Here is a 26,550-nt window from a genome sequence, read left to right as displayed (position 1 = left end):
GTGGTACGCACAGTGTGGAGTGGGGAAAAAAGGTCCTGTAGAGATTGGCTTCAAAACCACAGACAGCAATTTCACTGGAGGCTGATGGCACTGATATCAAAAAAGTGCTGAATGACTAAATGCTCCATGATCATTTCTCAGCAAGTCAATTTGTGTTGATTTGATTAAATTCTGATTTATTTGATCATAAGCACCAAATTTTATAAGTGGCGTTAACAGGGCTCATGCATCTTGTGGCGCCGTCTTGTAGAGGAGCCTTTTGCCTTATTTTTAACAACTTTATTATTTCAGATGATAGCTGCTTAAATAGTGTATACTGTAAATGTACAACAAGAAACCCATGTCAGGGTTGGATTAGTCATCAGATGAAAAGTATTTTTATGGTGGGGTGCTGAGGATGACTTTAGGAGTCTTACAGCCTGGGGAAAGAAGCTGCTTTTAAGTTTAATTTGTTTCACCATTTTTTGTGCAAACAGTCAGCCAGAATCAACAAAAACTTGTCGGAGATCCCTTTTCACGGCAGACAATTTGACTTTTCAAAGCAGGAAAAGCACAGGTGGAACCAATAATGTGAACAATAGCTCTGTTCTATGAAGTGTCCCAGTAAGCCCTGTCAGTGAATGAGCATGCAAAATACCAGAGCCCTGGAACCTGCTTATCTAAATGGAATGCAGCCGTCATTGATGTCCCACCTGTGCTTTTCTTGCTTTGACAAGTCAAAATGTTTGACCTGAAACGGGTCCATAAGGGCACCCAGTTTATTGTTTCTCCAGTGCCTCGTAATTGCTTAGTCCTGTCACAACCCTGTAACCTAATCAATACCAAAATAAATTTCACTGTATACTAATTCAGTATCATTAAATACATTTCAAAGTGTCCTCTAGATGGTGCTATCAACTTAGATTTAGTTCATTTGATACTATATGACCCTGAAAATGATTACAGAACAACCTCCAACCTGTTTGTTACCTTTTAAAAGGCCTCGCTTTTTTGTTCAGTTCAGGACATGAAGTAAAATAGTTGCTCTTCAGCTTTCATTTAAAAAAAAAAATTCTGTCCGTATTCAAACACAGTGATATAACGTCTCCATGCTGCACTGGTAATTTGGTGTATGACAGTTCATGATGAGGACATAAAGACCTAGTTCTGAGTGTAGCTTTGTCCTTGTGATAACTCTCTGCTATAAATAAACAAATTAAGTCCCAACAGAGACAGCTTCTTCGCCTCTGAACCCAGGACTCATGCTGACTGTCTGTAGCAAAGGAGGAGGAAGCTGCAATCCAGACAACTACTATCATGTTTATCCTGATTCAGTTAAAGCAGTTTCAACTTCTCCAATTTACTCTAAGCTGATGATAAGCTCAATTTAAAAAGAACTCAAAACACTGTAGCATCGTTTACAATAAGGATACATGTTTTGTTGTTGTTAGTGAACCTGCATGAAAAGTGAAAGGTCAAGAGCTTGATTTTGTGTTTTGTAGCATCCAACAGTTTGCGCACATCTACAGCCAGAGAATGGGTATTAAGGCAGAGGTGCTGCTGAAAACCCTGTGGGGAGATTTCTACCTCAATGCAAAAGCAAAGAAGATCATCAAAGGAGCTCAGGTAATGTAACCATGAACTTACATGTTCTTTTCTCCTAAACTGTTAAAGAAAGATTTAAAGAAATAAATCTGAGGTTTACCAAAGGCTACAACTAAGGATGCACCAATATTGAAAATTCTGGGCCCATACAGATATTGATATTTTAAAATCTTTAATATTTCCCTTTTGTATCAAAGAACAAAGAAATCATCTTCATTATACTTTCCTTGACTGAGCACAAATTCATCAATCAACCTTTTACAGTATCCAACCTTCCTTCCCATGATTTTTTTATTTTGTTGATGTGTGTGTGTGTGTGTGTGTGTGTGTGTGTGTGTGTGTGTGTGTGTGTGTTTTCGGTACCTACCCCAACAAAAACATTCTTTTTGTGTAACATAAATGAATGGAATTAAATGTAAATGTGTAATCAGTTCTCTCTCCAACATCCGTCTCATTGCCAGCTCTGGCAGCAGGCCTGTCCATCAGTTGCGGGTCAAACGTTCCAGTATAACCAGTAGCTTATAATGGCCAAAGTTAACTAATGTTGGCAAACTTATAAGATAAGTCCACATTACCTATGCACAACAACTATAAAAGCTTAATCTGAGTTAATGAAGGTTCTCAGTCATCCAGGTCATGGTAAATCTAGGTGCTGTATTGTAGGCAACTGGATTTGTTTTAGTTTGTTGAGGACGTTTCTCCTCTCAGTTCTAACTAACTGGAGAGGAGTTGGCAGGCTTTTTTTAATCCGAGTTAGTTTGGAGTTTAAATATGATATTAATGACAATATGATGATGATTACCATTCTTCCTTTTTATGAACACTCATTTTAACTGAACTTTACCGAATTCTGCCTATTTTAGTCCAGCTGCCTCAGGTCACTGCATACATGTTAATTATTTTACGGGACCCCTGTATGACAGCTGTGGATGTTGTGTTTTTTGTTTATCAAACTTGAACATTTCATTTGTTTGCTTTAGTTTTCTGCAAGATGTCTTCACAAGTAATTATTATAGTAATTAAAACTGCAAGCAGCGATGAACAGGCCCTTGCCCCCCCACGTACATTGGGCTGTGGCACCATCAGAGGCCGCGCGCCCAGATGTGTGCGCGCCCGTTGCCTTTGGAAATGTCCTACCTAAATGGGATACGTGTCACACAAAACACAACAGTCACATCTTCAGTGACTTCCTGTGTCCAGTGGGTGGCGCTATGGATATGACGCAGTATTGAGGCATAGAAGGATTGAGGGTTAAATCCTCTACATGTGTGAGCAATTTGGTGTAGATGGGAACTTGTATGTTGAAGTTGTAAGGACTTCCTGCTTATGGCAGGGATCGAAATTGGCCACGCCCATCAGGTGTAACGGAGGCGAAAGCTGTTGACAACATATCATCTTCAATTTCTGAAGATGATCCTGAGTAAATATGAAGTCTGTGGTGTAAAATCTGTAGGACGAGTTAGTTAAAACAACACTAGGTAATTTGGACTCATTACTACCCCCGGCTGGTTGAGAAGCGCAATTATCTGTTACTAGTGTCGTAAATACTGTCACTGTATGAGCATCCCTGGGGAAAATAAATACACGTGAATTTGTTGACGGAGCCGGCAAATCATGAAGCCTCGTTTGGAAACATCAAAAACATGAAACCTCAATGGAGTGCCAACAACAAGGTAGATTCAGAGATAGCAGTTGGTAGTTTGTTAGCATATAGGCTGCACAGCACATTAGCATGCTAGAATTATTCTCATACCGAGTTGGTTATAGTGATTGCACCGACTAAGTTACTTCCAAAACACGATGCTTGGGAGTGAATGTGTTTAGTAACGTCTGAAAATATAACTATGTTTTCGGGAGCATGCTAACGTTACCTCCCGATCACACTGTTCAACAATTACGTTGATTATCTGCATGAACTAAGGAATCTGCAACTTTTCAAGACAAGACGTTCATAGTGTTTTAGTAAGTTAGTCATCGTTTACAGTCACTACATGAAAACGTGCAAGCTGACGTTGTGTTTGGCGTAATAACTACAACCAACTCGGTACAACAGTAGCTAAGTAGCATGCTAACGCTACCTCCCGACCACACTGTTCAACAGTTATGTTGATTATCTGCATGAACTAAGGAATCTTCAACTTTTCAAGACAAGACGTTCATAGTGTTTTAGTAAGTTAGTCATCGTTTACAGTCACTACATGAAAACGTGCAAGCTATCGAAACGGACAGCATTAGATTATCTCCCGGCTTTATTACGGTTATAAACTGTGGACAAATAGAGCCCCAATGAACACCACATAACAACAAATCAACTCAAAGTAAAAGTCGGTAAGATAATAAATATGTATATATGTAACATATGACTTACAAATCCAGTAGCATCAAGGCTAGGTCGCCATCAGTTCTTTCAGCTCACTCCACCGAGTGTAAGCTGGCCTAATATTTATCCCTGTCCGGCTCATATTATATCACTTTCTCTTTTTCTTTTCTTCGCCTCCTCAGACAATACCTTCTTGGCTTTTTTAGCTGGCTTGGCCATGGCGTTGGTTTACAAAAAATCCAAGTAGCTGCTGGCTAAATCCGGCGATGAATAAACATGTCGTAAAGCAGGTCCCACTAGACTTCTTTACGTCAGGTATGTACCTACCCGCTCTGGGAAGTTACACAGTGCGGTTTCTGCCGGCGCGACCCCCCTCAGGCTGCAGAGGCGTCACTGTTCATCCTATTAACCGTTATTCTACCACTTAACTGAGTTTAGAAATATTATTTTAAGGTCGAAAAACTACCTAGTGTTGCTTTAAAGTACGAGGCTTAGAAATTGGGTTCGTACAGAATGGGAAAAGCCATAAGGGGGGCATTGAAATTGACCGCACCACCACGCCCACCAGGTATATCAGAGACGAAAGCTTTTGACACGGTGTCATCATCAAGGTCTGAGGATGATACTTAGTGAATGTGAAGTCTGTGGCATTAGGTGGCACTACTGAGCTGTCATGCCGCGCATAAGGGCAGTTGTGGTATCAAATTAACATACTCATGGGTAAGAAGCTACGGGCCAAATTTGGTGAGTCTGCGATCATCCTAAAGTCCTGAAAAACAGCGTCGGAATAATTAAAATCGCTGCACACAATTCAAGATGGCTGACTTCCTGTTACGTCAAAAATTCCCACAAAAATAATTCCTGGCTAAATCATTGAGACCCATGAGTCCTGCGAATTTCATGACGATTCGAGAAAAATGTCGCAGGGGACAAAACGACGTTAGGTGGCGCTATGGAGTCCCCTGGCCACACCCACCCCCAATCATTTTGAATTCAGATAGCGGCACACCAATGTGACGTATGTTCCGCGTTTGGTGAGTTTTGGGGTATGTTCAGGCCGCCAAATATGCGATCGTTTGGGATGATAAAAAAGAATAATAAATGATCCTTGCAGATACAATAGGGCCTTCACAGGTTTCCTGCTCGGGCCCTAATTAAAACTGCAAGCAGTGATGAACGGGCCCTCGCCCCACGTACGTCTGGCTGTGGCGCCGTCGGAGGCCGCGCGCCCCAGATGTCTGCTCGCCCGTTGTCTGTGGAAAGGTTCCTACCTAAATGGGATACGTGTCACTGAAAACACAACAGTGACATATTCAGTGACTTCCTGTGTCCAGTGGGTGGCGCTATAGATATGACACAGTAATGATGCTGAGACATATTCAGGGCAAGCCCCTCTACATGTGTGAGCAGTTTGATTCAGATGGGAAATTGTATATGGACATCTAAGACCTCTAAAAGACGTCCTCTGGGGAGCCAGAATGAAAGTTTTTTTATACATCTTTTCTGGACGTTGTATAGACGATTATATGTCGTTATCGACTAATTCTGGATGTCAGTGGACGTCCAGATCATAGCCAGTATGAACGTCTATTCTCAACTAATTCTGGATGTCAGTGGACATCTAGATTATGGCCTGACTGAACATCTTCTCTCAACGTCATTTATCGACTAATTCTGGCTGTCAATGGACGTCCAGATCATAGCCTGGCCCGACGGACATGATATCAACCTGTTTTGGACGTCCACAGACGTTGCCTGCTCAGTAGGGTTGGTCGATTTTTATTTTATTTTAATGTTGTGCTTTCAAGGCTGATGCAAACATAACAAAGCTTTTGCACTGGACTTGCCCGTTTCTGTTTTTTGGGGGGTTTTTTTGCTGCTGAAATTTCAAAAACTACAGAAAATGTTTAATATTGGCAGTTTGTCCCTGAATATTGCGCACAGACTCTGAACATGTTGGCAGCATTGCTCTTGGGATGGTTAGCCACTCTCCCACTTTGATCCACCCTAAGTATCTTGATCAATATTAGATGGATAACCATGGAATTTGGCATTACCGTCAGCTTCAGTTGTACTTTGTGAAGGGTGCTAATTTGCTAAGGCCCATTTTAGCATTCTAACTTGTTCAATTAAGGTGGTGAACACAATAAATATTACACTTGGGCTTGAAAGTTTTTCAGTCACACAAAAAATGTCATGTTTTACATGACAACTGACACTGAAATTCAATATCGTGTTAAAAGGCTAATTGATCATTAGTAAACCCCTGTGTTAGAAAAAGCAAACTTTCCTCTGAAACTTGTCAGTCTATTCTTGTTACGAGAAATAAAGGCTATACCATAAGAATAATATCCAAGAAACTAAAGATCTCATACAATGATGTGTGCTACTCCCTTCAAAGAACAGCACACACTGACCATAACCAGAAGAGAAAGAGAAGTGGAAGGCCTTGTTGCAAAACTGAGCACTGAGGACGAGTACATCAGTCTCACAGGTCCTCATCTGGCAGCTTCATTACCCGCACAACACCACTCTCAACGTCAGCAATGAAGAGGCGACTCCAGGATGCTGGCCTTTCTAGGCCGAGTAGAAAAAGAAAAAGGCATGTCTGAGACTGGCAAATAAAAGGAAAAGATTTACATGGACAAAAGAACACAGACACTGGACAGAGGAAGACTGGAAAAAGTGTTATGGAGAGGCAAATCCAATTTTGAGGTGTGGATCTCATAGAAGAACATTTGTGAGACGTAGAACAAAAGAAAAGATGCTGGAGGTTCATACCCTGTGTCAGCATGGTGGAGGAAATTTGATGGTCAGGGGTGCTTTGGTGCTGGTAAAGTGGGAGATTTGTACAGGGTTAAAGGGATCTTGAATAAGGAAGGCTGTCATCCTACAACAGGACAATGAGTCAAAGCACAGCTCCAAACTATGCAACAACTATTTAGGGAAGCAGTCAGCTGGTATTCTGTCTATAACAGAGTCGCCAGCATAGTCAGCAGATCTTAACCCTAGCAGCTTGATCGTACGAGTGACATTTATTCAGATAACCTCAACAAATTGAAGACTGTAATTAATGAAAATGGAAGATTATTTAATGAGAGCAAATTTTGAAGGACAAAATTATTATTTCAAGTAAAAATCAATTTTTACAACCTAGTTAATGTCTTGACTATGTTTTCTATTCATCTGGCAGGTCATTTGATGAATTTAAGTGTGAGTTTTCATGGAAAATGTGACATTTTATTTAGAGCAGTAGTGAATTTCTATGAACAGCCTCACAGAGCTGCATTGTCATTACAAAAACTAATCTCAGTGTACATCTATGTCTGTGCTCCCATCCTCCACTCAGTGCAGTGTAATTAGGGCCTGAGCAGGAAACCTGCGAGGTCCCTATTGTTTTTGCAAGGATTATTATTTTTTTCCTTCCTCCCAAATGATCGCATTTTTCACTGCCTGAACAACATGCAATTTTTATTTGGCAAACACATTAGGCTTGCCGAAAATTTTTATAATCTATGGTCATCGTGAACGTCCACCACTAGGTGGCACTATAATCAAGGAAAGTGCGTTTTGGCTTATACACTGAACAAAAATATAAATGCAACACTTTTGTTTTTGCTCCCATTTTTCATGAGCTGAACTCAAATATCTAAAACATTTTCTATATACACAAAAGACCATTTCTCTCAAATATTGTTCACAAATCTGTCTAAATCTGTGTTAGTGAATACTTCTCCTTTGCCGAGATAATCCATCCCACCTTACAGGTGTGGCATATCAAGATGCTGATTAGACAGCATGATTATTGCACAGGTGTGCCTTAGGCTGGCCACAATAAAAGGCCACTCTAAAATGCCACAGATGTCGCAAGTTTTGAGGGAGTGTGCAATTGGCATGCTGACTGCAGGAATGTCCACCAGAGCTGTTGCCCGTAAATTGAATGTTCATTTCTCTACCATAAGCCGTCTCCAAAGGCGTTTCAGACAATTTGGCAGTACATCCAACCGGCCTCACAACCGCAGACAACGTGTAACCACACCAGCCCACGACCTCCACATCCAGCATGTTCACCTCCGAGATCGTTTGAGACCAGCCACCCGGCCAGCTGCTGCAACAATCGGTTTGCATAACCAAAGATTTTCTGCACAAGCTGTCAGAAACCATCTCAGGGAAGCTCATCTGCATGCTCGTCGTCCTCATCGGGGTCTCGACCTGACTGCAGTTCGTCGTCGTAACCGTCTTGAGTGGGCAAATGCTCACATTCAATGGCGTCTGTCACGTTGGAGAGGTGTTCTCTTCACGGATGAATCCTGGTTTTCACTGTTCAGGGCAGATGGCAGACAGCATGTGTAGCGTCGTGTGGGTGAACGTTGTGGATCGAGTGGCCTATGGTGGCAGTGGGGTTATGGTATGGGCAGGCGTATGTTATGGAGAACGAACACAGGTGCATTTTATTGAAGGCATTTTGAATGCATAGATACCGTGACGAGATCCTGAGGCCCATTGTTGTGCCATTCATCCACAACCATCACCTCATGTTGCAGCATGATAATGCACGGCCCCGTGTTGCAAGGATCTGTACACAATTCCTGGAAGCTGAAAACATCCCAGTTCTTGCATGGCCAGCATACTCATTGGACATGTCACCCACTGAGCATGTTTGGGATGCTCTGGATCGGCGTATATGACAGCGTGTTCCAGTTCCTGCCAATATCCAGCAACTTCGCACAGCCACTGAAGAGGAGTGGATCAACATTCCACATGCCACAATCAACAACCTGATCAACTCTATGCGAAGGAGATGTGTTGCACTGCGTGAGGCAAATCAACACCAGATACTGACTGGTTTTCTGACCCCCCCTCCCCAATAAAGCAGAATTGCACATTTCAGAGTGGCCTTTTAATGTGGGCAGCCTGAGGCACACCTGTGCAATATTCATGCTGTCTAATCAGCATCTTGATATGCCACACCTGTGAGGTGGGATGGATTATCTCGGCAAAGGAGAAGTGCTCACTAACACAGATTTAGACAGATTTGTGAACAATATTTGAGAGAAATGGTCTTTTGTGTATATAGAAAATATTTTAGATCTTTGAGTTCAGCTCATGAAAAACGGGAGCAAAAACAAAAGTGTTGTTTATATTTTTGTTCAGTGTAACTCCCATATACTTTGTTGCACATTCAAAAACCTTACATCCATGCGTTCCCTTAATTGTGGTGAATCTTGTGATATAGGCCACGCCCATTTCCGCCTGCCGTTTTTTTTCCCCGCAAACTCACAAAATGTCGCAAACCTACTTTTTCGAACTCCTCCAGGCAATTTCACCAATTTGCACCCAACTTTGCACACAGCATCTGAAGACACTCCTTACAAAAAGTTATTAAAAGGATTTTGATATTCCAAAGAATACTCAAGTTATTAAATAACGTGTTGCATATCTCCACATTGGTGTGTCCGAATGACATGAAACTCAGGTTACTACTTACGCATGACACCCTTAGGCTCTGTGCAACATTTTGACAGATGACCACTAGGTGGCGCTCTTTAAATTCAAGTATTTTATATCTCAACATCGGTTAGTCGAATTAACACAAAACTCGGTACACTCATTGCCAATGCCCTCCTGAGGATAGCTGACGAAGGTGTTACCGATCCAACACTAGGTGGCGCTCTGGCGGCAGTCTAATTATTATTATTAGTTATGGCCCAAGCAGGGAACCTGCAAGGTCCCTATTGTTTTTCAAATGATTATTATTTATTATTTATTTTATTTTTTTGTTATTTTTCTTCTGCCCAAATGATCGCATTTTTGACTGCCTGAACATACCCCAAAACTCACCAAACTTGGAATATACGTCACACCTGCTGAAAAATGTTATAATCTGTTGTTGTGAATTTCCACCATGGCACTATAATCAAGGAAAGTGCGTTTTGGGTTATAACTCCCCATATACTTTCTCGCACATTCAAAAACCTTTTATCCATGCGTTCAGTGAATTGTGCTGAATCTCCTGATATAGGCCATGCCCATTTGCAACTACCGTTTTTTTTCCGCAAATTCGCAAAATGACGCAAACCTACTTTTTCGAACTCCTCCAAGCCAATTTCACCAATTTGCACCAAACTTTGCACACAGCATTTGTGGACCCTCCTGACAAAAAGTTATTGAAAGAATGCAGATTTCATTCCAAACAGGAAGTGTTGCATATCTCCACAGTGGTTTGTCCGAATGACATGAAACTCAGGATACTACTTCCCCATAAGCCTCTAAGGCTCTGTGCAAAATGTTAGCCGATGACCACTAGGTGGCGCTCTTTAAATTGAAGTATTTTATATCTCCACATCGGTTGCTCGGATTAACACGAAATTTGGTAGAATTATTAGCCATTTCTCAATATGCGTTCTTCTCTGTACTTCTGTTCTTGTGGACTTGAGAAACGTCATCAGCGCCGGACCAAGTACTGTTCCAATTCAAAGTTTGCGCTTGGCCAAGTACGGTCGAATACCCCGGATGTGTTCTTGCCCCGCCCATTTCATCGAGGATGCATCGGTGGAGACTTGTGTGGACTTTGGGAAGTTACGTATCCCAGAATGCATTTCGTGATAGCAATGGCCGAGGAGCGGAGCGGACCATCCTCCCGTTCTCCCGTTCTCCCGTCCTCCCGTCCTCCCGTCCCCCGGGAGTTCGTTCTTCCAACTGAACTCCGCAAGTCCAGACTCCCGGAGTTCCCAAGTTCGAACTTGGCGTACTGGGTATTGAGAAACGGCTATTGTCAATGCTCTCCTGAGGATATCTGTTGAAGATTTTGTCGATCTAGTGGCGGTCTGGTGGCAGTCTAATTTATTTAATATTTGGCACTGTGCCCACACCATAACACCGAAATTGATAGGAGTGGTATACATTGGCCCCTGTGACTCACACACCAAAAATGACCAGCAGGTGGCACTATTATCAACACAAATCTGCTTTTGGCTAATAACTCCCACATAATATGGCGCACATTGTTAAACCTTATATCTATGTGTTCCCTGAATACAGCTGAATTATTTGATGTAGGCCACGCCCATTTTCGCGGTAAATTTCCATTCGCAAAATTGCGGAAAATGGAAAAACGTACTTTTTCCAAATCCTCCCAGGCAAAGTCACCAATTTGCACCAAACTTTGCATGTGGCATCTGTGGACCCTCCTGACAAAAACTGTGATACTCCAAAAAATGGCCAAAATATAAGATAACAATTTCCTGCACATTCTGATCAATGTCTTGCATATCTTGACAAAATACAGTCCCATTAACACACGGACAGTTAAGACACAGTAATCGGGCAATGGGGCCGGGTAAGTGGCAGGCCCCGACAGCAGCACCCCCCGACGTGCGTGGACCTCAAGGGCCCGTTCATCACTGCTTGCAGTTTTAATTTTATATTTGGCACTGTGCCCACACCATAACAACTATGTCAACGAAATTCATAGGGGTGGTATAGACTGGCCCTTGTAACTCACACACCAAAAATGACCAGCAGGTGGCGCTATTATCAAGACAAAAACGTTTTTGCCCAATAACTCCCACATAATATGTCGCACAGTTTTAAACCTTATATCTACGTGTTCCCTGAATTCAGCTGAATTGTGATGTAGGCCACGCCCACTTTTGCGCTAAACTTTATGAAACTTTGCATGTGGCATCTGTGGACACTCATGACAAAAACTTATTAAAAGAATTTTGATAGTCCAAAAAACGCCCAAAATATAGACAAACTATTTCCTGCACATTGTGGTCAAACAGATAGGCTTGCGTATCTTCACGAAACACAGTCCCATTAACACACGGACAGTTAAGACATTCATACACAATAATCGGGCAATGGGGCCGGGTAAGCAGCCCGTCCATCACTGCTTGCAGTTTTAATGTTCAATCTGTATCTCTCCTAAGTGTCGCTCTTTTCCAATTGCTATGAATATAGAGTATAGTTCTGTGAGATGCTAATGGACTCTGGCTGCATACTAACATACTGCGAGCCTCTCAGTAGAACTAACGTGAGATGTACTCATCACCAGAGAAGAGTTGAACCCGGTCTGTACTTGCCTCAAACTGACCCCACTGAGCTCATCTTGATGTGCCAAATTTGAAACCCAAACCTAACCTATTTTTATATTTGACTTTTTTCTCGTATCCTGTTGTATCCTGTGTTTCTGAAGCTTAGTTCCATACTGAGACTAAATGTCAGCATATCTCAACCTCTACTTCTTTAACTTTAATCATTCTCTTTTTCTATCTGTCACTTATTAGTTTCACAACTTTATGAAAGTTCATTGCTACATATCTTAAGTTATGTGTTCAGTGGCAACAACACTATACACATTGCTTTTTAAAGGTATAGTTGGTAATCCTGTTCAGAAACACTTTTTGTTATACTGGGTGAAATGGTCTTTCCACCCTGAGAGTAGTCCATACATAATGTGTTCAGAAAAAGGACTGAAATAAATCAGACCTCTGTGGCAGCTGCAGGCCTGTAAAAACTCTGACCAATCCCTCCCTCTTGGTCCGAGTTGAAAGAACCAATCAGATGCCTTCATGTCTCGTCCTGCCTGCACCCCCCTCTGTCCCCCCCTCCTCCCTGCGCGCACTCATCACGTGTCACCGTTGCCGGATATATTCAGCACACTGCATATGGAGTTAGCAGGAGATACACACTCCAGGTCAGAAGGTGGCGGTAATGCACGCCTAAAAGTTGTTTGCCAACAGCCATAAAACAGCAGCAGAAGAAGAGTTAACACAGTTAGCAGGAGACAACAATGGCAGAGAAAATGCAGCCAAAAGTAGCACTTCCAGAAGTGATGCAGAGGTTGCTGTCTTTCTGTTGGACAGGTAATTAGTTGTTTTGCTTAGGGGAGATTTGTTATTTTCATGAAATATGTAATGTTAGCCAACTTAGCTACTTTTGTAGCTTGTATTAGCCCCATGCTAACAGCTCTCCTCTGCCCTGCTGACGGACTGTCTGATGCGCCTTTAAGTTTGTGGGGGCGGGGCTTTGGTCGGAGCACTGACGGGAGGGGGAGAAGGGGGTGGAGCTTAGACGAGGTGCCACTTTCAAATCTTGCTAGCTCTCCAACATTACCAACTATACCTTAACTACCAGAATAAACACTGCAGTTGCTAAAAGTAATGTACCTGTAAATGGGTCAGTGACATATGCACCAGAAAAAAGTGTTTTTTCAAAAACTTCAAATAACAGGCATAAAACTGATTGAGTTTTGTTCTACTAACTCTCATCTTTATAGAAACATATGTTGTTTTTAGATTTTCAATTGGAATCAGAATTTATGTGACAATTTGTTGTATTAGTGCCTAAAATCCTCATATGGTGTGACATGAAAATAATTGTATATAAAATGAAAATAGATTATACCTTTCTTAAGTTACTCACTTTATCAAAGTCCTTTATCATAACTAAACTGTGATCCATTATAGTTTTGTGAAAATTAATTAAATTTGTGTATTATTTTCTAAATCATTGCTCAAGGTGAGACCTATGTCGTCAGTCTTTCAACGTATTTTCTATTTATTGTGACAAACCTTGCTATAAAATTATAAAAAATATTTGTGACTCTTGCTCATACTATTTTCTATGTATTCCATGAACATTTTCACGTTTTATAATTAATAAAGGTATGTTATTTTCACAATTTGGAATGTCACACCACATGATATAGTGTCACACCATATGATCATGTCGCCATGTGTCAATGCAAAACATGTATTAACCTACCTATTGGTGAGTACTGATCACTCATATTCTCTGCATTTCATAACTGCGTTCCTCTTAGTTGCACTGCCTACAGTGTTCTAGTCCAATGATGTTTTAGATATGATGTATTGCCAGGCTTCAAGAAATCTGCCCCAAGGCCTTTTGAATCAACAATGAAGGCACCCTCTAAAACCCTCCCTCAGACCTTCCTATTGGTCAGCGAATGGAAACACAGTTGTCGTTTACTTTTCTTTGCCTCAGCAACTCCTCTCTCCTCGCAGGGTGTCATTATTTGCCTCAAGCTGACAAAAGAAAAGGGAATGTATGGTTTAAGACCAAGACAAAACATTGTTTAGACTTAAACAGCATTCTAAGGTTTCTGTGAAGGGGTCTGCTGTGTCTGTCTGATAAACTAGAAATCTGTATCACTGAATAAAACTAAACTAAACTAAACACGATCTATTGTGGATAATTACAGCTTTTATGTGATGATGGATGCAAACAAATGTTTAAAAGGACAAAACATACATTGGACTTGTTATTTATTGTTATATCTGCAGGAAATTACAATTCGTATCATATGGTGTGACAATCAAAATCATATGGCGTGACAGGCAGACATGTCACACCATATGATGAAGTGTCACACCATATTATGTTTTCTGCACTTAGCACAACCTTGAGCCTTGTAGCTACACATTAACTTGCTGACAAGATGCTAGCTATAACAAAGCAACATAGATTTACATGTAATTTTGACAAAAAATATCAAATTTCTTTTGCATTTCTATGAAAAATGTGTCACACCAAAAGACATCCGGAAGTGGGACTTTTGTCAGAGTGCCAACAAAATCTGATTTATTGAAAACATAAAAATGATAACTCACCTCAGAAACCTGTCATGGTCTGGTATTGATAGTACTGAACAACCTTGCTGAAGAAGGACCTCTCATTCCCAAGGGTGTCAAAACAGTTGCCCGTTGAAATATCCCAAAATAGTGTCACACCATATGATTTTGATTTGTGGGACAAAATCTTTTTGATCAGAACTGACTCAAAACATTATGCTTGGACTTTGAAAAGAGTAGGCCCACAAATAGACATCTGTATTATTTTTCTGTATTGTTTTGAGAATTTTTGCATTTATTTTTCTTAGCTTTATTCAAGTTCTTACTTTGAGAAACAAGTGTCGGACAGTCGCACCATATGAGTTTTGCTATGTTTGGTTGAAAATTCTGAAAAAATGAGTGATGAACTGGTTTAATGTTGAGTATGTTCACATAAAGCATAGTTTTCTGCACAATATTGAGGAGGTTTTTGACAAATGTATTTTTTATTTCTACATGTTTGACACTGAAGACGGCAAAACTGCCATGTCACGTCACACACCCAAATACATATCTAGGTCAACTTATTTTCACAACTTCAGCTTGACAGTTGAGACTGATTCTAGAACATAACTAATATAATGTACACAATCTCTGATCCTAAAGATTATAATGATCCTACAATTAAGAAAACCATCCCACAACCATTTGGGATTTTGAGGAAGTCCCCTTTAGCAAGTGTTTTTCTTTATTTCATGCATTCCTGCCTTTGTCTACTCAGACTAATGTTGAACTCAGGTTTTGCTTCGTCTTCACCTGCTTTACACTGCATGTCCCACTAGCAACATGACAAACACAAGCCTGGAGCTTGATGGAACAAAAAAGCTCAAACCAAATCTGAAATATGATGACTAACCCAAATCCTTTATCTTACGATTTCCTGCAATCCATTATTGGATAACCCATGGCTGGTACTAGCCAGCGACCGGTGTCCAGTCATACCTACTTTCACATGGGATTGTTCACAAGCTATTTGATTTTAAACGAATACTGACCAGACCAAGTAATGAACTGTGCTCCCTCTGTGTGTATATCAGTTGGACTCTTCATTCAGCTGTTGCTCATCTCCCATACATTGAATGATGAATGTGTTGTTGCTTTTCTGTCTGGCCAGCACTGTAGCTGTCAGGGGAGGCAACAATGCCTGTTGAGCAGAGCGATGGAGAGATTGACCTTTTATTCAGTCTCACTCGCCCATTCACTCGCATTTGGGGTCATGAAAGAAATGGAGAGGCTTTTTAGAGAGCAGCTCACTCACAGGATGGGAAAAGGCTGTGCAGGTTTGCCCTTTAAAACTGTGTTTGCATGGTTGGTGCAGAGAAAAAAAAAAGTGTTCTCTTAGTATGGAGAATATACAGTATGTGCGTCTGTCATTTTGGTTGCTAGTATTGGTGGTCATCAAGGATTTAAGAATTACTGGATGGAAAGAGAACCACACCTTTATATAGAGATATATAATTAAAGAATTCTGCATTAAAATGTATTAAAACAACTAGTCCTTTGTCATATATTATATGTTGAGTTGTATACTCATCCCAAATGTTTCCAATAATGTTGAAACCCAAAGAAATCCAAGTTTACTCGAGGTACCGTTGAGTTTTATTTTGTCACCTGTCACTATAACTTCCAGGAGAGAGTCTGAGTCAGGAAGGGAGTCAGCGAACGAGACTTAACATTATGTGAATAAAGCAAAAATATTACCTCGTCTGTGAACATTCGTGCCTGAGTCACATCAGATACATTTTCATCAGCAATGGTGGTTGTTGAATGGTGTGTTCACCACCAACAAAGTGAGTTTGAGAGTGTGATCAATTGTGTTTATTCACATTAAAGTTATGAGAGTATTTACTGCCCCAAACAGCCAGATTACACTAGCAAGCAATGGCATGCACCAAGTGTATGTGTGTCTGTGTGTTTGATTTCAGGTTAATCTCTCTGAACTCAGCACTCAGCAGAGACTCCAGTTCTCTTCTTTTTCCCCTCTCCTCTCTGTAACGTTATGTTCATGAAGTAAAGTAAATTTCCCCTCCAGCTCCAGTCAGCAGTCAACATTACAGAACATAAACACCTGACAATGTAGGTCACCTCTGGATCACTGCTGAAGTCAGGTCGATAAACAGGAGGGAAGATAAATCCACTTTTTAATCCCAAAAGTTAAAAAGTAATCTCTGAGCTCACCTCCTGTCAGTAAAGAATCCGATGTGACTCTGGATGTTTATTCCTCCAGAATGTTTGGCTATGCACCCAGCTCCAGAGCAGGCTGGCTCTTAGCAGCTGAGCAGCAGCTCTCCCCCCTTGTTCCACCAAGCCCTCCAAATTCAACACTTGGGAAAATGTCTTTTGTTTTTATTTACGGACCCCTGGTCGCAGAAAATGCATATTGTTTTACATTCAGTTTTCTGATCAGCTCTTGACGCGATCTCATCACTTCCTCCATGTTTACCCCTGACAAGTTCAAGATCTATTCTTCAGCATTATTTTCCTCAGGTACAACAACTGAGTCATGTCATGCTCACCACTCTGCTCCTCTGAGATTCTCTTTTTTTTTTTTTCAAAGAAACACTAACTGATTAATTCCAGACAGCTCTGCTGTTTTTTCAATCACTTTTGCAGTTGACTCAGCTCTTTCCTGCAAAGATATTTCACATTAGAAACCTCCCACTAGTTCAAAGCGCATAATTCCTCTCTTTCCCTGAAGGCACTTCATGTGAAACATCTGTGCAGAAAGTGTTGGGTTTCATAGATAGTTATTTGGCAATGGTAAAAAAAACAGCACAGTTTAAGCAATTGGAATAAGTGAATTAAAGCAGTATTTGTATATTTATTGATTCCCTTTTGTTAAAAAGAGAATATCAAAGCAGCTGAGTGGCATGGTGTGACTGTTGTTGCACGGATGGAATTAATGCTTTGGAAATGTGTATTATACTGAATTTACTATATGAGCCATCATAGTACAGGAAATACATTTAGGTATTTCATATTGTCCAATATGTCTAGTCCCTTGTGTTATCTGCATTTCTAGCTCAAAAAAAGTCCAGTCTGCCAAAGTAGCCATGTAAATGTATTGTATTTTCACATTTTATTCCCTCATTCCATTTTTTTTTTTGCTAGTGAATTATTTATTTGCTTACAAACACAAATTTCACCCAAAGTTTCCCCTTTCATTGACTGATAGAAAGGTTCAGTCACTGTCTTGACCAAACTAACAGCTTCAGAGTCATGTTGATGGTACAGTGTCTTGTAACAGGGTGAAATGTGTCTCTGTCACTTGTTTCTGCTCTATGTAACTTCAGTGAGAGGGGCGGATCACAGTGTTACATACATGTTTACTTCAACACAACAATGTTATGATGTAAAGAGTTTTGTTTGTGGTTAGCACCTACATTACGCATAACAAATTGTTACAGACCTGGCATTTGTATTTACCACAGTCGTGTTGCACTTTTGTTGCACAAAACGGCAATTTCTACATACTGTAATGCTGCTTTAAGGAATGCAAGCTCAAGTACATTACATTTGTGGGGATTCAGTTGGGCACTTTAGTGTGGGTCATTGATCTAAACGTTTGTCAATCCTGTTTCCATCCAAGCCAAGAATAAAAGTGTGTGAGAAAACACTTCACACATATTTTAGACATGGAATTTAAAAAAATAAACAGCAATGTGTTATCTGGCAGCTTCGAGGTAGAACCCTTGGCCAAAAATACGTGGCAGAACATAGACAGGCACAAAGTAACATCCAAAAGAGCAAACATCCTGTCATCCAATATTGGTGGGCAATATGGGAAAAATAATATATCCCATTCAAAGTGCTGTATCGTAGGCAACTGGACGTGTTTCAGTTTCTTGAAGACGTTTCACCTCTCATCCAAGAGGCTTCAAGAGTTTCAGAGTCGTTAGGGCAACTTTGTGGATCATTGACCCACATTGACCCCTAACGACATGTTATTACAATTACATGTTTTTTAATGAACAACAACATGAGCAAAATGTCTCAGCAAAAGGAGATAAGAGGATGACCATGTTATCTCTTTAGGTCTGAAGTTGTGCATTGGAGTGGCCCTGAAATCTTAGCTACATGATCAACTAAAAACAAATGCTCAGTTACTTTTGTGTCTTTCTGTATGTTTTACAGTCATTCTGATGCGTCTCTTTGTTTCCCTCTTTGCTGCAGGCCAAAGGAAAGAAGCAACTGTTCGTGCAGCTTGTGCTGGATAACATCTGGAGTTTATATGATGCAGTTGTCACTAGAAGGTGGGTGAAAGATAATACCCTAAAACACTTTCTTAGTGAATTCTCTATTGTAATATGTTGTTTAAGTTTGAAGATATACCTGAGGTGGAGAGTACTAAGTTACTATGATGCATAGAATCACATGGCATATTTTTATAAGAAATACGCCAGGTTGAAACAAACTGGAATTTTCCTTTAAGCCTCAGCTTCTCAAACCTACACAAGTGCCTGAGCTAAGATAATATCATGCCTTGATAACACATGTATAGTCATGAGACATAGCTGTAATTGAATAGGTACAGGTTAGAATGTGTTGCTATCCATCCTCTGCAGTCTTTCTGCAAAGATGTCTACTGTGTTTCTGTGACTAGAGACAAGGAGAAGGTGGAGAAGGTGGTGACGTCACTGGGGGTAAAGGTGATGGCAAGAGACTCTCGTCACTCCGACCCCAAAGTCCTCCTTTCTGCCATCTGCAGCCAGTGGTTACCTGTATCCCAGGCTGTCCTCTGTATCCTTTGTCTTGCGTCCTTATCTGTTATCGACTAAAAGTCTGTGGAACAGAATGTGCTCTGCTTTCATTTGTTTGTTTGACTTCCTCAGATGAGCATTTTCTGGGGATGATTGTGCGTTTAGTGTTTGGTTTTCTTTAACACAGACTGTAGCGATGGTGTGTGAGAAGCTTCCCAGTCCGTTAGACATGTCGGCAGAGAGGGTGGAGAAACTGATGAGTGTTGGAGCGCGACAGTTTGACTCGTTACCTGAACAGACTCAGGAGCTTAAAAAAGGTATACATACACATTCATACTGTAATGAATTAAAGGAGAACTCCAACATTTTTACACATAAATGTCAGTTGACTATGTATGAAGAATATTAGTCTGCTTTTCAGAGTATCCCTTTAATAACAACATTTTTATTAACAATCACAATATGAGTTGGTTGCATCAGCTCTTGTTAAATTCAAACTAACATTTTACGCATCATAAAATTAAACTAGTCACCCATGAAAATAGCAATAATGTGAAGTAACCAGTAAGTATTTAAACCTACTAACTGCTAGGGCTGCAATTAACAATTGTTGTCATTGTTGATTTTTGTTAATTATTTTCTCGATTAATGGATAAATTGTTTGGTCTATAAAATGTCAGAAAAGGGTGAAAAATGTTAATCAGTGTCTCCAAAAGCTCAAGATGACATACTCTATTGTCCACAACTGAAGGATATTTCAGTTTACTGTCATGGAGGAGTAAAGAAACCAGAAAATATTTCACATTTAAGAAGGTGGAATCTTCCTCAAACCGAGTTTTCAATTAACAAAATAGTTTGTGATTCATTTATTGGTTTTCATCAGTTAATTCATAGTACTCATTAGTTTATCATTGCAGCTCTTCTAACTGCCAGGTGGAATTAGATGAATGAGCTAACTGAAAAAAGAGGCATGACTGTGCACGACTGGTTGACAGTCATCAACTTTTACTGGAACCACAAGCTGTTTTATTTACAAGGATATGATCCCATAGCCTTGTTAAAAATGGAAGGATGATACTGATCCAGGAACAGCCCATCAGCAGCATTTAATTTATCCAACTTAGGGAATGGCCAAAAACGTATCCAGTTATACAAAGTTATCTCTGCTCACGATTTTTACTGTTGATGTGGTAGCTATGACTTTCTTGGAGCAATTCTGATTTAGCATGTAAAATTAAATATAAGCCAATATTTGATTTACGTTTCACCTCTCATCCAAGAGGCTTCTTCAGTTCTTACGAACTGGAGGGGAGTTGCAGGCTTCTGCACTGGCTTTGCATCCTCCGGTCCCCCCATCCTTCATGTGGTCCCTGATTATGAGAAGATTGATCAGATCTCACCCACCAACTGTTCTGATCTATCAGACTCTAACCATCTGCAGGTCTTCACACAATATGTTTCTGTTGGTCACAGTATGTCACATGTCAGCTTTTATGGAGGCATTTTTCCTTATTTACAAAACTTGATGCTTGACGCATCAGTTTACTGTTCCTGGCCAGCCAGCTAGCAAGCGTAATCTCTGAAGTTTAGAGGGGAAGTTCACAAGTAGAGAGTTTTGTACACTCAAAGACAGAAATATGCACAGGGGTCGACAATATAAATGGCCCGGTGGCCCGGACGTACTTTTAAAACCGTCAGGGCCACCAGAACGCTCCAAGCACTGGCCCGGTGGGGCCAGCATGGATTAAAGTTCTCCGTCGCTACGACGGATTTCTGTCATTCAAAAGTAACAGAGGCGACTTGTGAGATCAATGTAGATCTGAGGAGAACTGTTGGCTGATTTTTATTGACAGATTGTCACACTCTACAGCCAATGGTATCGTTAACAGCGTGTGCGCGCCTGACCAATGACAGTGTAGTGACCCACACAGGGCGGGATCTCAACACGGAGCGGCGCTAAAGTTTAGCTGCTTAGCTAGCAAGGAGTCGTTGCGCTGCTACGTTATCAACTGAGTTTAGTCAGCACGTGAGAACTCGTCTGACACAGAGAGTCTCCTGTTGTGTGCTACATGTGTGAAATAACAACTATAGTCTGGACTTTGTCTGCAGTGTATCTGTGTAAACGGCTTCATTCAGCGTCTCTCCCTCCCCTCTGGCACCGTGAGTTACCATGGTTACAGGAACGCCCTGAAACTTTATAATGATGATCAAGTTTTTTGGTTAGTTTGACTGAACAAAATCATGAATGTTGCCTGATTGTAGCTCAATGCTTAAATCTTGTATTATTATAACATATGGAACAAAGCCTCAGAGCTTCTTTGATTATTAACAGTATGTTAGTGATGACAGAAAGGTGATAACTCGCCATCAGACTGACAAGGCTGCAAAAGTTGCTGTTTATATGATGTATTTTTCTGTTAAACGATAAGAGGCTCACTTTAAACAATATTATTAATAATAATAATGAATGATAATGATGAGAAGAAGTAGAAAAATAGCGTACTGAAAAGTTCTGTAGATGGTTGATTATTTGAAAGAGTAAAACTTGAGAGAAGCTTGGCAAAAATAAAGACAGTTTGATTTCATAGATTAAAAATTACATTGAAAAGACAAAAAACATTTTAAGTGTGAATAGAACAGCTGTTCAGATCATCCTCCTGTAAAACACTGTTGGTCAAATATGTAAACTTGATGTCTGCATTAGAGAACATGGTGTGGGGTGAGGCTGTAAATCTTATTTTTTTAGCATGTGTCAAGTAAAATGCCCTGTAACATGGAGGGGGGCGCAAAAATCAACCAACTTTTGATTTATGTATTTGCACTTTTTGACCTCAGTACTGCAGTATTAAAATAAATGTTATTAAATCAAATTGTTCTTTTTCGTTATTATGGGGAGCGATTCCTGCGCCAGTGATCTTCCCAAATTTCCCTTATTGTCTACCCCTGTATGCAGATGGATTATTTTTTTGTCTTTTCAAACACTTGTTTGAACCACCTGTTGTTTTGAGCCTTACAATAATCAAGATGTTTAACAATCCTTAAATCTTTTAAGATATCCAACAAAACTGCAATGTTTCTGGTCCTCCCAGAAGCAACATCACCTTACATTAGTGTCACGTGAGGTGACCATGCGCAGATTAAGCATTTACATGGTTATGCGACTTTCACCAGCGCTTTCAGTCTGATTTAAAAATTCAATCAAATTGGTCAGGATCAGTTCATTCTCTTCTGATTGAGGTGTTAACATGAAGAATTTTCAATCTGATTGGGCCAATATTCTGATTATTAGTAGATTATTAGCATCCATTGCATCAGCCAGGTTCTCAATTAGCATTCAAACAGCTGTTAGTGCATGACCACTACACACAGCTGTGGCTTTTATAGTGACCACAACATACATTCTTTGCACCTGTAAACCATCATTGCATTTTACATCTTAATCATCATCAGATGGCTGATAAATAACTAATGTGTATAGCATTAAAGGATAACTACCGTTTTTTACAACCTGGACCTTATTTCTAGCAAAATATATGATAATTTACTCACCCAGATAACTTTGGTGTCATTTGGCGTCGTTCCGACGAAATTAGATCCAGTGTAGCGCCGATATATCCATATAATGCGAGTGACGGGGCATCGACACACAGCCTCTATATAACACATTATCTGCCACGAAACTAGTTCATTTCACCAATATTTTGTTACGATATGCTAGTGCTATTCCCCTCTGAGTCCGGGCTCGTCTGTTATCAACATCCGGGGTCTGTAGGTTGACCTACTACCTCTGACCTGGAAGATGTCGTCTTTGAGCTGCGCGCGCACCTGCGACAGCCCGGCTTGTTTACCTGTAGCTGCTACTGCTAGTTTGACCCCGGATGTTGATAACAGACGAGCCCGGACTCAGAGGGGAATAGCACTAGCATATCGTAACAAAATATTGGTGAAATGAACTAGTTTCGTGGCAGATAATGCGTTATATAGAGGCTGTGTGTCGATGCCCCGTCACTCGCATTATATGGATATACCGGCGCTACAGCAGATGTAATTTCGTCCGAACGACTTCAAATGACACCACAGTTATCTGGGTGAGTAAATGATCATATATTTTGCTAGAAATAAGGTCCAGGTTGTAAAAAACGGTAGTTATCCTTTAATTTTGATAAGAGACTATATTAAGTGCTTCACAATTCAGAATAAAAATAAATGATTGTCTACAGGGAGGTATTGTAATGGCTTTTGTTTGTTTTTGTTTTTGCTTTCTTTAAACTCTATTTATTGAATAAACAATCATGATAGTCTTGCTCATGAAAAAACAATAATAAGAGACTATATTAGTGCAGACCCACAGTATTAAATGGTCTCAGATGCATAATGAAGTTTCAAGAACAGTAGAGAGCCAAATATGTACATAGTAAATATATAGGCTAATTATTATGCTTGAACTCTGCTCGCCTGCTCCTTCTCCTTATTTATGAAAATAATCCAAGACAACCGATTCATGTGCAAAAAGAGAAAAAAAGTTGTGTTGCTACTTGGATCTATTTCTAAGGTACCACATGTTTAAAATTATATAATTTCTGTATAATTCAATAGTAGTATCAAAGCTAGAAGAAAATACCAGACCTACAATCAGATTTTCAACTCAAGGCTGCAGAGATAGTACATTTATTGTGTTGATGTGTTCAGTTTTTCAGTACCAACACTGTGTGCGGATTGGTAATATAAAAAAAGAGGGGAAAAATCGTATCCGAATTTGTGTGCAGAGAACTTTTCTTTTCTTTTTGCTGTGGTATCGAAAGAGGTATTGAGTATTGTTTTTTATTGTTTACTTACTTATTTTTGGTGTCATGACAAACCGGATTGTTGAAAGATATTTTACACAACACTGTTTGTCCCCAGTGTGAAATGTCAAAATCAAAATATTTTTGTACTGTCCACTTTGAATAAGTTGGCAGAGTGTGTGTTGTATGCCATCTCAAATGAATGCAATGTTTGGATAACTTTTTTAATTGCCTAATTTTGTCCAGTGCTGGGACCTGACCTTTTTCCTTCTTTCAACTGTTTTCCAGCGTTCCTCCAGTGTTCGAGCAAGGATGATGCTCCGGCCATTGTCTTTGTGTCGAAGATGTTTGCCGTGGACACCAAGGCCCTGCCTCAAAACAGACAGAGGTAACTGGGTGTTTGTGTTTGTGTGTGTGTGTGTGTGTGTGTGTGTGTGTGTGTGTGTGTGTGTGTGTGTGTTGTGCATATCAGTCTGGCTCTACTTTCAGTTGTGCCAGACTTGATGGGCACTTATTATCTACCTTACGGTTAAGCTGCTCTCACAACAGCTCATTAAGGTTGAGATCTGATGACTATGCTGACTCCATTATAGACAGAAGTACCAGCTGACTGCTTCTTCCCTAATTATTTGTTGCATAGTTTGGAGCTGTGTCTTGGGTCATTATCCTGTTGTAGGCTTAAGTTGGCTCCAATCAAATGCTGTCTACAGGGTATGGCATGGTGTTGTAAAATGGAGTGATAGCCTTCCTTATTTAAAGCTATGGTCTACGATTTGAAAGATTTGTTATTATTATTAACATCATTTAGATGGTGGTTATGACCCAATAGTACCACCCACACAATGTGGAGAGTAAAAGGAACCAAAAAAATCCATTCTCTCTAGTGTCTGTAAAACTGAAAAGAAATTGACCAATAGGAACCATCCGGCCCGGATGGCTCCTATTGGATCAATTTTCCGATCCAATCCTCGCTCACTCTCCTGCTCCTGCTCACGCCTGGTCCCGACCCACTTCCGCATTTGAAACTACAAGCGGACAAGAGGTTTGTTTTGCCCTGAGCAGTTCAGCTGCCTCTGCTCGCCCCACCGACAAAGAGTCAAAGAAATAAAGTCTGTCACTGAAAAGACACACACCGGAGATGTGAAACAAAGAGGGCTCAAACCGAATAAACATCGGGTCATCATTTGAACGGTGGCGAAAGGTCCGTGAAGATATGGACCCGGTGCTGATACAGCGGCGTTTCTGTTGAGCAGGTAATCTTCGTCTCTATTGTGGATGTTGTGACACAGATAACTTTCATGCCGATGCTGCTTATGACTGTGAAAGCTGCTGTTAGTTTGTTTCTGTGTTATTAGACGGTGTCTGTCTCTGCAGTGTTGTCAACACTTGTTTACTTGTTCGACGGAGACATTAGCCTCTATGCTAGCATTGTAAGCTAACAACAAGCTAACATTGCTAACATGTTTACACCAAATCAGCCTATTTATTTGCTCGTGGCAGCTAAATGAAGCAGCAAGTAAGATGAATGAAGGGATGGATGAAATCCCAACGCGAAGCGGAGGGATTTCGGATTTATTTCCGGATTTTTATCTTATTTGTCCGGATTTATTTCTCCATAACAACCTCTCGCCGGTCACTACTCAACTGTTTTGCAAACCCTCCTCCCGGTCTTGTCCGTTTGTTTTCAACGAAGCCTTTGCTAAATCAATATGATGGATTATCATAAACGCGTTACGATGTGTGTATTTGTGTGTCTTATCTGTCATAAACAAGAGATTACGGTTTACGGACACGTTTGTGTCGCGGTCTGTGTGAGTCTCGGAGCAGCTGTGTGTGTCCTAGCTGCTGTCTGGTGCTACTCAGACAGCAGCTGGGACACACACAGTTGCTCTGAGACTCAAGCAGGTTTGTTTTTCAGCCACAATGTGGAAGCGATCGTTGTGATGAAAGCTGACGGCAGCATCTGTTAGTCTCTTGGCCCTCAATAACTTTTAGAAGTGGCTAACTTAGCTGTTGTAACTTATTACGTAGCTGTAAGGTAACGTAGCTGTAGCATGCTAATGACGTTACGCTAGCTTGGCTGTGGAAGTTAGCTGTGGACATTGTAATGACTTACAAGATTTACGTGAGTTTCAACGTGCATTGTAATAACTTTATCTGTGAATCCGACATCGTTACTCCGCATTCAAAGCTGGGCTGTATTTGGTTTCTGCCGGCTTGTTGCTCTTGGTGCTTGTTGCGGGACGTATAAAGTTCGTTGAAGAGAAAAAAAAAAAAAAGCTTGTTGCGGGACGTATAAAGTTCGTTGAAGAGAAAAAAAAGCTTGTAGCCGGAGGGGGTGTGTCGCAGGACTCCGAGGGGAGAGCGATACAAGCTCGGAGGGGAGGGGTTAAGGAGCACAGAGGGGAGGGGTGCGTGTGGGGGGTGATGCTTTTTTCAAACCTTTCTCAGATCGTAGACCAGAGCTTTAAGATCCCTTTAACCCTGAACAAATCTCCCACTTTACCAGCACCAAAGCACCCCCG

At 40.6% G+C, this 26,550-nt stretch overlaps 1 protein-coding gene across 3 annotated transcripts in view; it reads left to right on the top strand.

Annotated features, from left to right (window-relative positions):
• The window catches only part of efl1 (elongation factor like GTPase 1), a 189,906-nt gene that overhangs the window by 23,040 nt on the left and 140,316 nt on the right, over positions 1-26,550 (top strand). For all 3 annotated transcript variants that reach the window (XM_084353472.1, XM_084353473.1, XM_084353471.1), the window contains exons 8-12: positions 1,482-1,605; positions 18,715-18,794; positions 19,145-19,281; positions 19,436-19,558; positions 24,314-24,413. In XM_084353472.1, coding sequence (XP_084209598.1) covers positions 1,482-1,605; positions 18,715-18,794; positions 19,145-19,281; positions 19,436-19,558; positions 24,314-24,413 — 564 coding nt within the window. The remainder of the gene's footprint in view (positions 1-1,481; positions 1,606-18,714; positions 18,795-19,144; positions 19,282-19,435; positions 19,559-24,313; positions 24,414-26,550) is intronic.

This window comes from Pagrus pagrus (assembly GCF_965226575.1).
Source record: "Pagrus pagrus genome assembly, chromosome: 1".
Taxonomy (NCBI): domain Eukaryota; kingdom Metazoa; phylum Chordata; class Actinopteri; order Spariformes; family Sparidae; genus Pagrus; species Pagrus pagrus.
This window is presented reverse-complemented; position numbering and strand designations above follow the sequence as displayed.